At 41.0% G+C, this 14,043-nt stretch overlaps 1 protein-coding gene across 1 annotated transcript in view; it reads left to right on the top strand.

Annotated features, from left to right (window-relative positions):
* The window catches only part of celsr3 (cadherin, EGF LAG seven-pass G-type receptor 3), a gene marked incomplete at its 5' end in the record, with an annotated part of 122,176 nt that overhangs the window by 46,584 nt on the left and 61,549 nt on the right, over positions 1-14,043 (top strand). Inside the window, one exon of the mRNA XM_080443851.1 lies at positions 8,364-8,586. Within this exon, the coding sequence (XP_080299977.1) occupies positions 8,364-8,586 (223 nt within the window). The remainder of the gene's footprint in view (positions 1-8,363; positions 8,587-14,043) is intronic.

Genomic DNA, 14,043 nt, shown 5'->3' with positions numbered 1-14,043 from the left:
GAATGTTTTTGTTTTACTCTTTGCGAATGAAAGTTCTTCTCTCTCAAAACTCTGTCTCTTTGGTCTCGATTTTTTTTTCTCTCTTTTGGATTTTTTTGTGTGAGGGGTTAAAGTTCAGAAGGCGGGTCCTACGCTGATAGATGTAAGACACCTCTCCATTGGTCACTCGGAGTCTGAGTGACAGCTTGACAACTTCCTGAATCCCCCCCCCCCCCCCCTCCCCCGGCCAACAACAACATTCTCCTCTGGCTCCCAGTACATTTCTCCAGCTGTGGCAGATTTTTGTGCTGCGAAACTTTGACAGATAGTCAGTGCGTAAGTATTTTAACTTCCCTCCTTTTAACTTGTTCACATATTAGGCCTATGGCGGCTTTATTTAATTTAATGATATAAGATGTAGTAAGTTAAAATACGTTATTGTGCTGCTAGTGGCCATCACTCGCACGTCCAACGGCGATTGCCAGTCTGCAGCATGTCGTTGCATGTATATTATGTAGCTACTCCAGTTACCAGGTCAATCATCTATAACGCTAGTTTATGCTCTTATTGTGATGTGCTGCAATTATTTAGCGTTGTGTGATGCAACTAGTAAAAAGTGCAGCTCAGTGTGCTAGGCTCTCAACTACTCCAAACAAATACATTCTGACGTTTGCGTAACTGTTTATATATTGACTTAATTGTTGTTCTGGGAACCCAAATGAGTATGAAACTTAAGCCAGGGGTCTTCAACGCTTTTCAGGCCAAGGACCCCCTAGCTCAGAGAGAGATGAAGCAGGGCCCCCAATACATACTCAATAAAATTAAGATTAAACTTTTTCATATATTTCATAAATAGCTTCATAGACTTGTTTAACAGACACTGTCATGTTGGATTCATGTTAATGTGTATTTTCAGACATTTAACCACTTCAGCCCTCAAATACTTAGTAAACTTGTCCTTTCACTATGTATTTGGTCTGCTCTTGTTTCCCTCTAGTCTACACCAAACATCTTTCCCAAAAATAGCAAATCTACAAGCTCGCAGTGCAAGGTGCTGTGAGCTTGTAGATCTGCAATTTTTGTCTAAAGTTCTCTTCAGTGTAGGGAGGGATGCTAGGGTTCAAGTGATTAACGTTAAAAAAAAAAAAAAAAAACATACATTTGGCGGCCCCCCTGTCGTAACTCTGAGGACCGCCTAGCCTAGGGGTTACGGTGACGGACCCCCTGTTGAAGACCCCTGACTTAAGCATTCGTAAGCCTAAACTCACCCTATTTTGTCTCACCACACCGACGTGCTACTGTACACGGTACAGTAAAAGGGGAAACCATACCAATATCCTAATTGCCAGAAATGATAGTACCCAAGAAAGGTGTTTCTTAATAAAATATAAGCAGCCTAATCAAAAATATGAAAACAACACGGTACACATTTGGGCTCCTACAGCCTGTAGCCATGTATTATGGCCTCAATGACAATAACTTCTCCTTGTCTCCCTGGCAGAATGCAGAACCAACCATGCAGGCCACAAGCCCAGGTAAGGATAATTTGTTCACATTCATAATACATTTGGTCACCATGTGGTCATTGTGGGACAAAATATTAAGTTGTTTTCCAGTGTTGCTCACAGGCCCTCATTGGAAACAAGACCGCAAGGACTTTCATGAACGGACCTGTTAAAGGAATTATCCTATCCTTATCCTTGTTGTCCTGTGTGTGTGTGACTTGAACAATAAGAACAAATGAATGTTAAAGCCAATCGATAACTGCAGAGTGGCGACAGTCCCTTTGAATGAGTGCATCTGCCAATTGTAAAAAAGTAGCATTGTTCTTCATAAATAGCCAATATTATTTAATGAAGACGGAATGCACTTGCCCATCGGGCAACCTGAAGGCAAACTCCGTTTGCCCGAACGTTTTATTTACTTGCCACGGGCAGTCGGGCAACCGTTAGTGTCAACCCCTGCTTGTGTTTATTACTGCAAATTACTCTTAAGAGCGTCAGGTCACCCCTGTAAATAACTTTTTCATCCACGGCACCCCTGAATTACATTGTTACTTTACAGCACCTTACATTTGTGTCGCATTATGGTATGTATTATGTAAATCCTCCCCCCTAAGTTACAGTATGTCACGAGGAAAACTGAGAGAATATCTGTTTCCATTATAGGACAGATTGAAAATAACATTATACTTGACGTTTAACCACTTGAACCCCAGCATTCCTATTCTGAGGGGAACGTTCACCAAAAATAGCAGATCTACAAGCTCACAACGCGTTGTGAGCTTGTAGATCTGCTAATTTTGGTGAAGAGATTACGCACTAAGTACGGTGCACCTCAAGTCCGTTTTATTAAGTGTAGATGTTCTAAGTGTTAAACTGAAGTGATATTGATACATTCCAAACATTATCAAAGTATTTTGCGGCACCCCTGGACTTGCGTCACGGCACCCACTTTGAGAAACCCTGTCCTACACTCATACAGCACATAATATACCCAGATTTTAACCGATTTTAGAATCAGAATAATCTTTGTCACAATCATCTTTATTGTCACATCACAGGTTTACAGGTGTAAAAAAGTGGGTGAAATTTGTTTTTGTTTTTCATAAAGGAAAAAAGAACTAACCGGGTACAGGGCAAGCGATGTTCTCCAGTGATCGTAGTGTATCTTGTCAGTAGCACAACCCAATTTCATTATCTGGATATCGGACTGTCAGACAAATAATACAGTTTCCGTTCATAATCATATTTGGTCCGCTGTGTATTTTATTGGTGATTCTTGTGAATGAGGCCATATTGCTCTCTTTACGTTCATTGGTATATTTTTTTAAGCTTTGAAACTTGTTACTTCAGATGTTGATTCTGATCTTTTGTCCTTTCTAAGATGTACAACCAGAAGATGCGGCTGAAGGAGAGAGACGCTCTGTGCCCATGGTGATGGCATGCAGTGGCTGACTGGGCAGGGACACAGGCATTTGCTGGTGTCGGAGAGAAAGAAATTCTAAATAGGCCAGGCCACACTGTTTGTTATCCCATTGTTAGTGCTTGTAACACTTCCAACAGCCCACCTTGAAGATTATGAGTCTTTTAAGACCAACTGCTTTCGGACATTAACGGTGCAAGCTTTGACAGAGTGTAACTTGTAAATAACTGTACATTGTCACTTTCTTACTCCAGTCCATTTTTACTTGTGTTAAGGATACAAACTTAAAGGGAAACTTGGCCGATTATGAACCTAAATTGCACTGCGAGGACATCATATACTTTTTGGATCACATGACAGCAGGAGGGGGTACATTGTTTAAAAATGTCAGCTGTGATGTAGAAATGAAATACTGTACAAAGAAGCAAAGAACACCCTCTTCATTTTTAAAGTGTTCCAGGTCCAATTTTGTCTGCTCATTCATTTATGTCATCACTTCCAATTTCACTTCTGTATCTTGACTGAGGTCTCTATCCTGATTGGATAAAATTGGCATCCCAACCTGAGAATGCATTTTCTGTTAGAGAGCTGGAGAGACATGTTACTGAACACTCTATAGCAATGAGTACTATCAGAATTTAGAGCTATTTAACACTTATTTTAACAAAAGAAAATCTCTTACCCTCCCTAACTTTTGAAATGTTTGCACCTTTTAAGGGTACTGGCAGTGTAACACTGGCAGTGTAACTGTTTAAAATGTTTTTTTTCTTTCAAATCTGTCACAGTGTTTAAAGTTTATGTGAACCCAAGTACGGTAACACGTTCTACAACAGCTTCTACCATATTCACACATATGGATTCAGACCATTTGTAAATCTGTGTTAATTGTCAATGTTAGTGTGTATGGATGTTAGGCTTAGTATACGATGGCATACGATACAGCCCACATTTTGGTTAAAATGTCTTTTAATAAACAGTTCACTGAAAATGCAGTTGTATGAATACATTGTGAATTGTTATATCTGTTAATTTGACCTTCAAATGCAGTTTATGCTAATTATAGGAAAGTCAATGTTGGATAAATGGATTTCTGCTCAACTTAGGCCTTGTCTGTATACTGAAATGCTGGTCGAGAATGCAAAAACAAAAAGTGCTTCTGCATACTAAGTTAGAACTGCATTTGTTAGGATTTAAGGTATTGTTGGCAGGTTGAAAATATGCATGTGGCATTTAAAGCTATACAGTCCTAAATAGCTGTACTATTACCTTTTTAATTCAATGGGGCAAATTAAATCCAATCCAAGTCTACCACCAGCTTTCTCTAGGGAGGCCATGAGTTTCAGTGAGTGAGTCAGTAGTCTCTTGATGGGTATGTGGGGGTCCCTCACCTCTGCTCTTGTGATGCTGCTACGCTGCCAGCGTAATTCCATAGCCTCACAGAAAACTGTACCTTACCTTAAAGGACGACTTCACCGCTTTTCAACCTATCTTCATATAATAGGTCCTCACTAATACTCATGATAAAATGGTACAATTTTTTTCTACTCGGTCTGTGTCTCAGAGGAGGGCTGTGGACAGTTCAGAGTCCCGTCTACCAGTGACATCATCAATGGGGAATCCAAGCTAATAGAAACTGCAGGCTTTCTATTCCTGGAAAGTTGCAATGCAATAAAAGAAGCCATTGTTCTCGTGTTAATAAAAATCTAAATAAAAAATGTGAAATCTTGTTGGAAAAAAAATCATGCCTAACGATGATGTCACTGGTAGACGGGTTTCTGGACTGTCCACAGCCCTCCTATGAGACACAGACCAAGTAGAAAGAAATGGTACCATTTTATCATGAGCATTAGTGAGGACCTATTATATGAAGATAGGTTGAAAAGCGGTGAAGTCGTCCTTTAACCTGACACTAACTAACCTTTCATAAAAAAGTGACCCACAGTGGATTCGAACCCTCAAGCCTTGGATGATGGATCATAAAGTAAGCGCACTATCAGACTAAAAGTTTCCAAAGCAGTCCATCTGGAATGGGCCTGGCCAGTAGGCCAGTCACTTCAGCCTTGCCTTAATTAGAATAACGAATATAACATAAAATAATGTGGCTTTATTTTATAACTTCAAGGGTTCCCAAACGTTTCTGGCTGTGACTTCCTAAATTAATCATAATTATTTGAACTCGGGACCCCACAAAATAATCATACTTGAACTGGGGACCACCCACCCTGAACAAGCACTTGAAATTGTAGGCATTACATTTAGTTTGACTCGGTTCCACAGATAAATATTGTGAAAATAGCCTTAAAAAGGTCTTAAAAGTCATTAAATTGTCACTTTAGAAATGTGTTATCCTGTATACACTTATACTGTATAGGTTGGTTTGTTTACTGTTGAGAGAGAAAACAATGTTGCCCATTAAGCTAATCTGGGGACCCCCTCTGAGGGTCCCAATGCCAAGTTTGGGAACCACTGGCCTATTATAACAATAACAATACAACAATTTTAAATACAGATAACAAACTGTAAGTAGAACAGAAACCTAACATTAGGGAATCATCTGAATTGTTAATAGCCTAAATTCTCAATATTGTAACGAATAGTGTAGCGCCCAGAGCTGGGATGGAGCTTTGACCTCAGTCCCAGAGGACCACAATGGAAACAAGCCTTTTTGTGTTATCCTTATAACAATCATTGTAAAATCGTACCTCTGTATCCTACTGTTAATAAAGTATTCCATCAATCTGTTTACTCGAACTGTTTACTGTACATATATATATATTTTTTTAATGATGTTTTGCATAGTAGTGTATATCTGTCTGTCATTAAATGAATTGAGTACAAAGGACCACAATGGAAAGAAGTCATAGGCTTTCTTGGGTTTTAAATTCTCTTAGCTGACCTTGCATTGAACTGTACTTTCATGTTTGTTTGTTTTTTTGCAAACTGCTATAATTCAGTCAATCAAAAAACAGTGCTGGTCGTAACTCACCTCCATCCCTGCATTCAACAAGCTACATAAGGAAGGGGGGGGGGCTGTCACTCAGACTCCGAGTGACCAATGGAGAGGTGTCTTACATCTATCAGCGTAGGACCCTGATACGAGACCAAAGAGACAGAGTTTTGAGAGAGAGAGAACTTTCATTCGCAAAGAGTAAAAAATAAAACATTCAAATCATTTTTATTAGCATAACACATTTTATTACACATACATTTTACAAAGTATTTTGTTTTATGTAGTTTTTTTTACTCTTGAGTTCTAAAAGTTGTTCTCGATTTTTTTTTCTTTTCTTTCAAATCTTTTTTTTTGTTTGCAAATATATATTTTTGATTGCAGTTTTAATTTTTTTTCATTCAAAAACATTTTTTTATGTGTTTATATAATTTTCTTTGCTTGCAAATATATTTTTTTTGCTTGCTGTTTTAATTAGTTTTCATTCAAAAAATTGTTTTGCTCTGTTTATATTTTTTCTCTCTCAATTATTTTTCTTTTGTATGGTTAATAAAGACACAAATGTAACTCCATAGGTAGAGGAGGGGATGGGAGGAGGCGGAGGAGGAGAAGTCTGTCTTTCTGTCTGTCTGTCTGTCTGTATGTAGGAGAAGAGAAGAGAGGGAGTGGGGAGGAGGAGTGATGGTAGAGAGGAAGGGATGGAGAGAGGAATGGAGGCAGGGGAGAGGGAGGGATAGACTGAAAAAAGAGGGAGGAAGGGAGAGAGGGAGTGATTGAGAGGAGGGAGGAGGGAAGGATGGGGGGAAAGATAGGAGGGAGGAGAGAGGGAGGAGGTCATCATGACAGCATGTTGAACCTTTGATGCCTGTAGACGCAGCATTCTAAATGTTTTAACACCTCTGTGTGTGTGTGTGTGTGTGTGTGTGTGTGTGTGTGTGTGTGTGTGTGTGTGTGTGTGTGTGTGTGTGTGTGTGTGTGTGTGTGTGTGTGTGTGTGTGTGTGTGTGTGTGTGTGTGTGCGTGCGTGCGTGCGTGCGTGCGTGCGTGCGTGTGTGCGTGCCAGTGGGTACTCTGCCAGTGGGTACTCTGGCATCTCAAAGCATCACACACGATGTGCCAAAAGACACCATAAACACACAGCCTGGAGGGGGGTAGTCATCTGTCTGGATGATGGCGACTCTGCACGCGCGTGTGTGTGTGTGTGTGCGCGTGTGTATTTGTAAATTTGTATGTAAGAGAGAGACAGAAAGAATCTGGTTGTTTTTTTTTCCTCCTTTTTAAACAGAGGGATGTGTGTTCATTGCCCCCGAGAGCATTTTTGTTTAATAGCGTGTGTGTGTGTGTGTGTGTGTGTGTGTGTGTGTGTGTGTGTGTGTGTGTGTGTGTGTGTGTGTGTGTGTGTGTGTGTGTGTGTGTGTGTGTGTGTGTGTGTGTGTGTGTGTGTGTGTGTGTGCCCTCAGCCGGCGTCTGAACAGTGATCCTTAAGGATCGTGTGTCTGTAGGCTAGTTTCACAGCTGTCTGCTTCATTTTTATACAATGTGTGTGTGTGTGTGTGTGTGTGTGTGTGTGTGTGCAAGCGCACTCACGCATGTCTTTGTTTGCATCATGTCACACAGCATGTGTGTGCAAATTTGCTCAAGGACAGGGGGAACCTTGTGTGTGTGTGCGCACTTCAGCAATACTGCTTTGTGGGTGGTGTGTGTGTGTGTGTGTGTGTGTGTGTGTGTGTGTGTGTGTGTGTGTGTGTGTGTGTGTGTGTGTGTGTGTGTGTGTGTGTCTGTGTGTCTCAGCATGTTTTGTAAGTGTGTCTGTCTCTGTCTATGTGTGTATGTGTGCTGATATGTGCGTGGGTGTGTTGGGAAGGTGAGAGTTTCTGGGTCTGTAGAATAACAGTTGTTTGACTGGCAGCCAATTTCTGTTTATTTTCCTGTGCGCGTCTGTTTGTGTAGCTATCCATTTTAACACACTCTTGACAGGATGGAAGAACAACTGTTTTTATTGGTATTGTTAACAGTGGCAACAACTTCTAAATTATACATACTGTATACAAGCTGATTCTATACTCAAACAGTACATACATTCTGTAGTTTGGGTGCAGCACAGTGACAGCTATAGTGCCGGCATTAAGTGATTTTCTCTACAGCAGTTTTGTAGAAATGCCCAAATTCTGATGTGATGTAATTAGTGTACTTAGATTTACACAATGCATCAAATGAATAATGAATACATTTTGTGTCATGAAATATCACAAATGTATGGTAGTTTCAAGTAATATTCATTGAAAGATTTATTGTGTGATATTATTATTATATTATTTTCTGCATATAGAAATATTTTTAAAGATCATAACAAATAAATGGCTTTGTTTTTTGTGTAACAAATGTATAAAAAAAACACGAATTTCACTGCCTGTAATGTTGCTGACGGCTGTATTGTGTATGCAGGTGACAATAAACACTTCGGACCTTGAAGAAACATTGCTAACATGACCTCTTTGTTTGTTACCCACCAGGTGATCGGTGTGAGGTGGACCGTAGGCAGGGCAGGTGTGTTCCCGGGGTATGTCGCAACGGGGGGACCTGTCGGGAGCTGTCTGGAGGAGGATTCAGGTGCGAGTGCCCAGCTGGGGGCTACGAGCGTCCCTACTGTGCCGTTACCGCCCGCTCTTTCCCGCCCAAGTCCTTCGCCATGTTCCGGGGTCTGCGGCAGAGGTTTCACCTCTCCATCTCCCTGACGTGAGTACAAAGAAATTGACTTGTCTTGGCCTCTTAAAGGATGCCGTCAGTCTTTGAACATTTGGTTCCATTGATGTGATTTGATCTCTGCTTTCTTGACTCATAGCCTCGATATAACCTAACTTTCAACCTGTCTCCATTTCCATTGGATCAACACTGTAAACCTGTGATGTGACAATATAAAGTTGAGTTCTGATTCTAGGGCCGGTGTAATAGCTCCGCGTGCATCGGATGGACTTTTTTTTGTCCGCACCTGGATTTTCAGAATCCTCGTGATGTCTGGTAGATGGGCTGCTGTGATATTGTTGAGAATTTGGTGAAATCACATATATCATCACTGGAATCTTAACCACTTATAATAACCCATATACTTAAAGGGACTACACCATGAATTTTTACTTTTCCTTATTTTTTGTGTGTTTTTGGTCTCCCCTACCTCTCTTCCATCCCCAAAAATGCCCCAGTTTGAGCACTCAGGCTTTCACAGCATATCTGGGTATCTGGTTTTGTGTAAATTGGTCTCAAAACAGGCCAACTGATTTTCGCCCGTTTGTGACGTCACATGCGATAACTACTTTGTATAATCCATCCCGTTTTTCCAACATAAAAAAAACAAACAGGAGATAACATGCATACAAACTGGCTCAATAGCGCCACGTGCCAAATAAGGACAATGTGGTATTGCAGGTTAAAATGCTTTATAAGCCAGAGAGCAGTTAGTTGGAATGAGTATATCTGAGGCTTGATTTAGGCTCAAACCTTTTGAAAAACGTTTGAGGGACATAAACAATATGATATTAGATATTATTTTATTTTTTTAAATGCATGGTGTAGTAGACCTTTAATTGACCGGGACCCCAAGGGCTTTATCCGTGGCCCACTCCTTATTTACCTCTACACAAAATCTGAGATCTGCAAGCTCACAATGCGCCACGTTGTGAAGCATTGTGAGCTTGTAGAGGTGCTATTTTTGCAAAATGTTGCCCCAGAATAGGGATACTATGGATTCATGTGGTTAAAAAAATGTTTTTTGCATGATACGAAAGTGTGCTAGCATAAATAATGCAGCTGTCACCATACACAATAATGAGGTAGCTTTTCTTCGCGGTTGGTTTCTCTTTAATAAAAGGCTTAGTCATTGCTGAACTAGATCATTATACACAAACTGTCAGGTTCTATTTGGCTCAGCACCCTCAAATAAAGTGTTACTCTCCATCTCTCTCTGGTTTCTTCTCTCAGTCTCTCTGGGTTTCTTTCTCTTATCTGTCTCTCCATCAGTCAATTTATCTCTGTGTGTTCTCTCTTTATATTCTTCAATTCAATCTCTCTATTTCATCTCCGTCTAAATCATTTGATCCATCCTTTTGATTTGGATGCCATAGATTCTCTTTTTCTCTCTGCTCCCCTCTGCCTCTCACCGCTTACAAGTCTCCTTTCATCCTTCATTTCACTTGTTTATCTGAAATCTCCTTTCTCTCCCACACGCTCTTCCCTCTGACACGCCCAGTCTCTTTCTCAATGTCCTGCCACTCCCCACTTTCTGTTTGTATCGGTCTGCTTCTTTCTCTCTGTTTATTGGTCTTACAATCTCTCTCTCTTTCTCTCTCTCTCTCTCTCTCTCTCTCTCTCTCTCTCTCTCTCTCTCTCTCTCTCTCTCTCTCTCTCTCTCTCTCTCTCTCTCTCTCTCTCTGTCAAACGACTGACAAATAATGAAAAAGAAAATCTGATCACATCATTTTCTTAAACTACCGCAAACATGAGTTCAGTCTGTCAGGACACTCCTTGAGATGAAAGACATTTATCGCAACGGTATTAAGCATTTTAATTTGCCTTCTCCTATGATGCTCCAGAACAAATCTGCACACGCATCGCATGACACAGACAGTTAATCCATGGACATGATAACAGACATACATTATGACCCCCCACCACCACCTCCACCACCATAGGGCAGAGGCTAAAGATATGTAGTTATGATAACACACACGTGAACCAACATTGTGTGAATTGCTGACATGCGATCGATGTAAATGCTACTAGAGGACGATGGGGAGGTGGTTGGAGTTTGGTGTCTGAGGAGCTGACTGAGAGTGAGCGTTGCTCTGCTTAAATACATCGTTTATCTCAATGGTTGCCATGCAGCGTCACAACCACATTCATTTTGAGTACAATATCTTGACACAGCCTTGCTCCTTCTTTTATCAGCACTAGGTTGTGAAATGCGTGGCTCAGATGTGTCACCTTACAATTAGTGATGATGGCCTCCAAACATGAAGCAAGTAGTGGTTATAAAACCCACAATAATCCATATACACCGTACTACACAGGAAGCCACAAAGCCTGTGTGTAACTGTACTACAAACAATGTTTCTAACATGGCTCAGTGCGCTACATGTACGGTAGTCACAACATTAGCTGTTTCTGTGGCTGCACATGGACAAAGGATATAAAACTGCATCTTAGAATTACAGATCACGTCCTCCAAGCTCCCCATGAACAGCACTCTGCACTCAGAACACAAACAGATGCAGGCAATACAAGCAATATACTCAGAAACTCTGTGCGAAGCGAATTGCCATGTATACTATTACAGTTATACTTTTTAAACATGCTGCCCCGTTGTGTAGATGCAATTTATACAGTATGCATATTTATTTACACTGGCATACAAATTTGAATACCAACTACCGCAGAACACAGCCGCTACAGGGACAGTCAGCAGGACATAAAACAATACAAAATCCGAATAGTGCCCAGAGCAGCTGTAAATCTACACGTAATCTACAAGTTCACGTCGTGTGAATGACATGTGACCTTGTACATATGTTATTTTAACTACCGGTATTGTTGAAATTTGGGGAAATCTTTCGCCTGCAATGATATGCACAAAGTAGGGACACGCAGGTTGAAATTGTTTAAAGCAGGTTTGAGTCACAGGAGAGAGGCGCAGGTTGGAACTGCAATCACAATCTGTGTTCGTAATGAAGGAGATTGGTAACAGACAATAGTGCAGGAGGGCGGTTTGGTACTACTTGGGGGGGTGACGACGACAGGAATTTAGATGTCTGGACTGAATTGCAACTTGAGATTACTGAGCACATCCCCTTTCTCAATCTCCCCAGATAAGAAAATTAAAAAGTACTGCAATTAGGCGGCACGGCCAGCCTCTTTGTTCTCCACCCGTGCTTTGTCTTTGTTGCCCACCTCCGTGTCACTCTCCTCACGTGCCAAGTGGTCTTCCACGAGAGGTCTGAAGTACCTCCTTCACACCAGTCTGGCACGTTATGGGATGGTTGCTATGGGCGATGTGCTCGCCGCTAATAGTAGTTGCCAGGGTTACATGGGGCCTGGGGTTGTTGCCAAGGTGATTTGGTATAGGTGGTTGGTATAGAATCATGATGTCTGGCCATGTTATGGTTTGATGTGCTTTTATTGATTGGGGGGTGCTATTAAGGCAGTGTGTGCTGCCCCCCCCCCCTCCCCTTTACCATTGATTATGTATATAGGCAAATCACCCTTCATATGCTGCTTTGTGTTTTCTTAATCAAAATCAGGTACTTGCCACTTATTCAACATTCAGAAGCTGTACAGGAATGTGTCTCAACAATAAGCACATACTGACACATACTGAATGGTAGTTGAATAGTTAAATCATCCTACCACCACCACTGCCCCGAAGGGGTCGATCTGTACACTCTCAGAGCTCTGGATTTTACTATGTGATATTATCCAGGAAGTCATTGTTATTATGGGATTGTTGCAAGGGAAAGACAGTTTAACTGTGATGTTGTAACTCAGACAGACAGACAGACAGACAGACAGACAGACAGACAGACAGACAGACAGACAGACAGACAGACAGACAGACAGACAGACAGACAGACAGACAGACAGACAGACAGACAGACAGACAGACAGACAGACACAGACAGACAGACAGATAGTCAGTCGGTAATAGTATGTATGCTTTGCAGTAAGACACACATCATCACCCTGATGCACTGCATGGTACCTTCCCTTCATCCTTCCACTAGTAAAACTGCAGCTAATTATGGGATACAGTATACTGTAACTGTAATAGCCATTAGCTTTCATTGCTCTCTTCTTCATAAAAGAAGAGGTGGCTGTTGCCTTGCATGCATTGCATGTATTCTCACCATGTGTAAATCTGTCTGCATAACTGCAAAGCAACTTCTAATAGTTATCATCATCCTGTGAGAGGTGAGAGATTACTGTACCTTGACTTCCCATCACTGTCACTATGTTTCTGCATAAACATGAAGGCTAGCAGGATTGTCTTACATAATGTAACAACTAGCAAGGACATCATCAATCTCTCCTTCTATATTGTATACCAGAAGCGTTGCTTATTAAGATCATTTTAACCACTTAAAGGTCCTTACGCATGCACCGGGGTGTTTTATTCATGTTGTTTATGTCATGAGCACATCCACAGAACGTGAAAATTGATGTCAATGTTGTATTTGTTAGCTCTGGGCTGCTGCTAGCTACAGTAGTTGGCCTGTTTTCCAGTTTGGGCCCAACAGGATCATTATTAATGTAACTCCACGTCTCCCATTTCACTTAAGTATGTACGCTGTAATAAGAAATGCCAGTGTTGTTCCAATCGTTTTTGATTTAAAAATGAGAGTACCCTTACACATTCCTGCTGATATAAGTGAAATGCTACTAAAGAAATAATTACTTATCCTGATGAAATTGCTTGAAATAGAGATATTTTCTAAATATATTAGGCTCCATGGAGACATGATTTCATCCATCAAAAGCATTAGTTTATTTCACTGGTTTTATGATGACGGTCATACTCGGGAAGAGAATTAAATGCCCTTGTAAGACAGACATCTTTTGTAGCCAGATTATTTATTTTGCTTGTTGTTGCCAGAGAAATGATTTGTCCGCAGGGCTGTGCTCTCAAATCAGCTAATGGAGCTTTTGATCCAACTGTATAAACATGTCAACTTGGCCTTGGCCCCAGTATCATAAGTCCCTCTGGTCTTTGTGGAGAAAACAGACTCTATGTAGCCTCAGGGCTAGAGCTGTGGAATATACACAAGCAGAAAACGTCCCCACCGTTGCCAGGGTTATTGGATTGACAACGCTTCACTTCACGATACATCGATCTGCGTATTCAGGTTCCGTTACCCAGTATTGGCCGGGTTATTGCTTTTATGAAATACTTTAGGTTCTCTCTCTCCCTCTGTCCCTCTCCCTCCCTCCTTCTCTTTCTTTTCAGGAAATGGAAAAAAAAACTATCTGTATTCCAATGGATCCAATGTAGTTATTATATGGTCACAAGCTCTTGTTAATACTTTTCATTGTCTTAGTTTTTTGTGGCGTATTGTGAGCTTGGAGACCGTCTATTTTCGCTACATTTGCATGGCATTGTCATGCAACAAATGATAAAATTTGGCATTCATTTATTTAAAACAGAAAACA

Source organism: Gymnoscopelus braueri, assembly GCF_963280865.1.
Source record: "Gymnoscopelus braueri genome assembly, chromosome: 12".
NCBI classification, from domain to species: Eukaryota; Metazoa; Chordata; class Actinopteri; order Myctophiformes; family Myctophidae; genus Gymnoscopelus; species Gymnoscopelus braueri.
The sequence above is the reverse complement of the archived record's forward strand: the minus strand, read 5'-3'. Positions and strand labels throughout refer to the sequence as shown.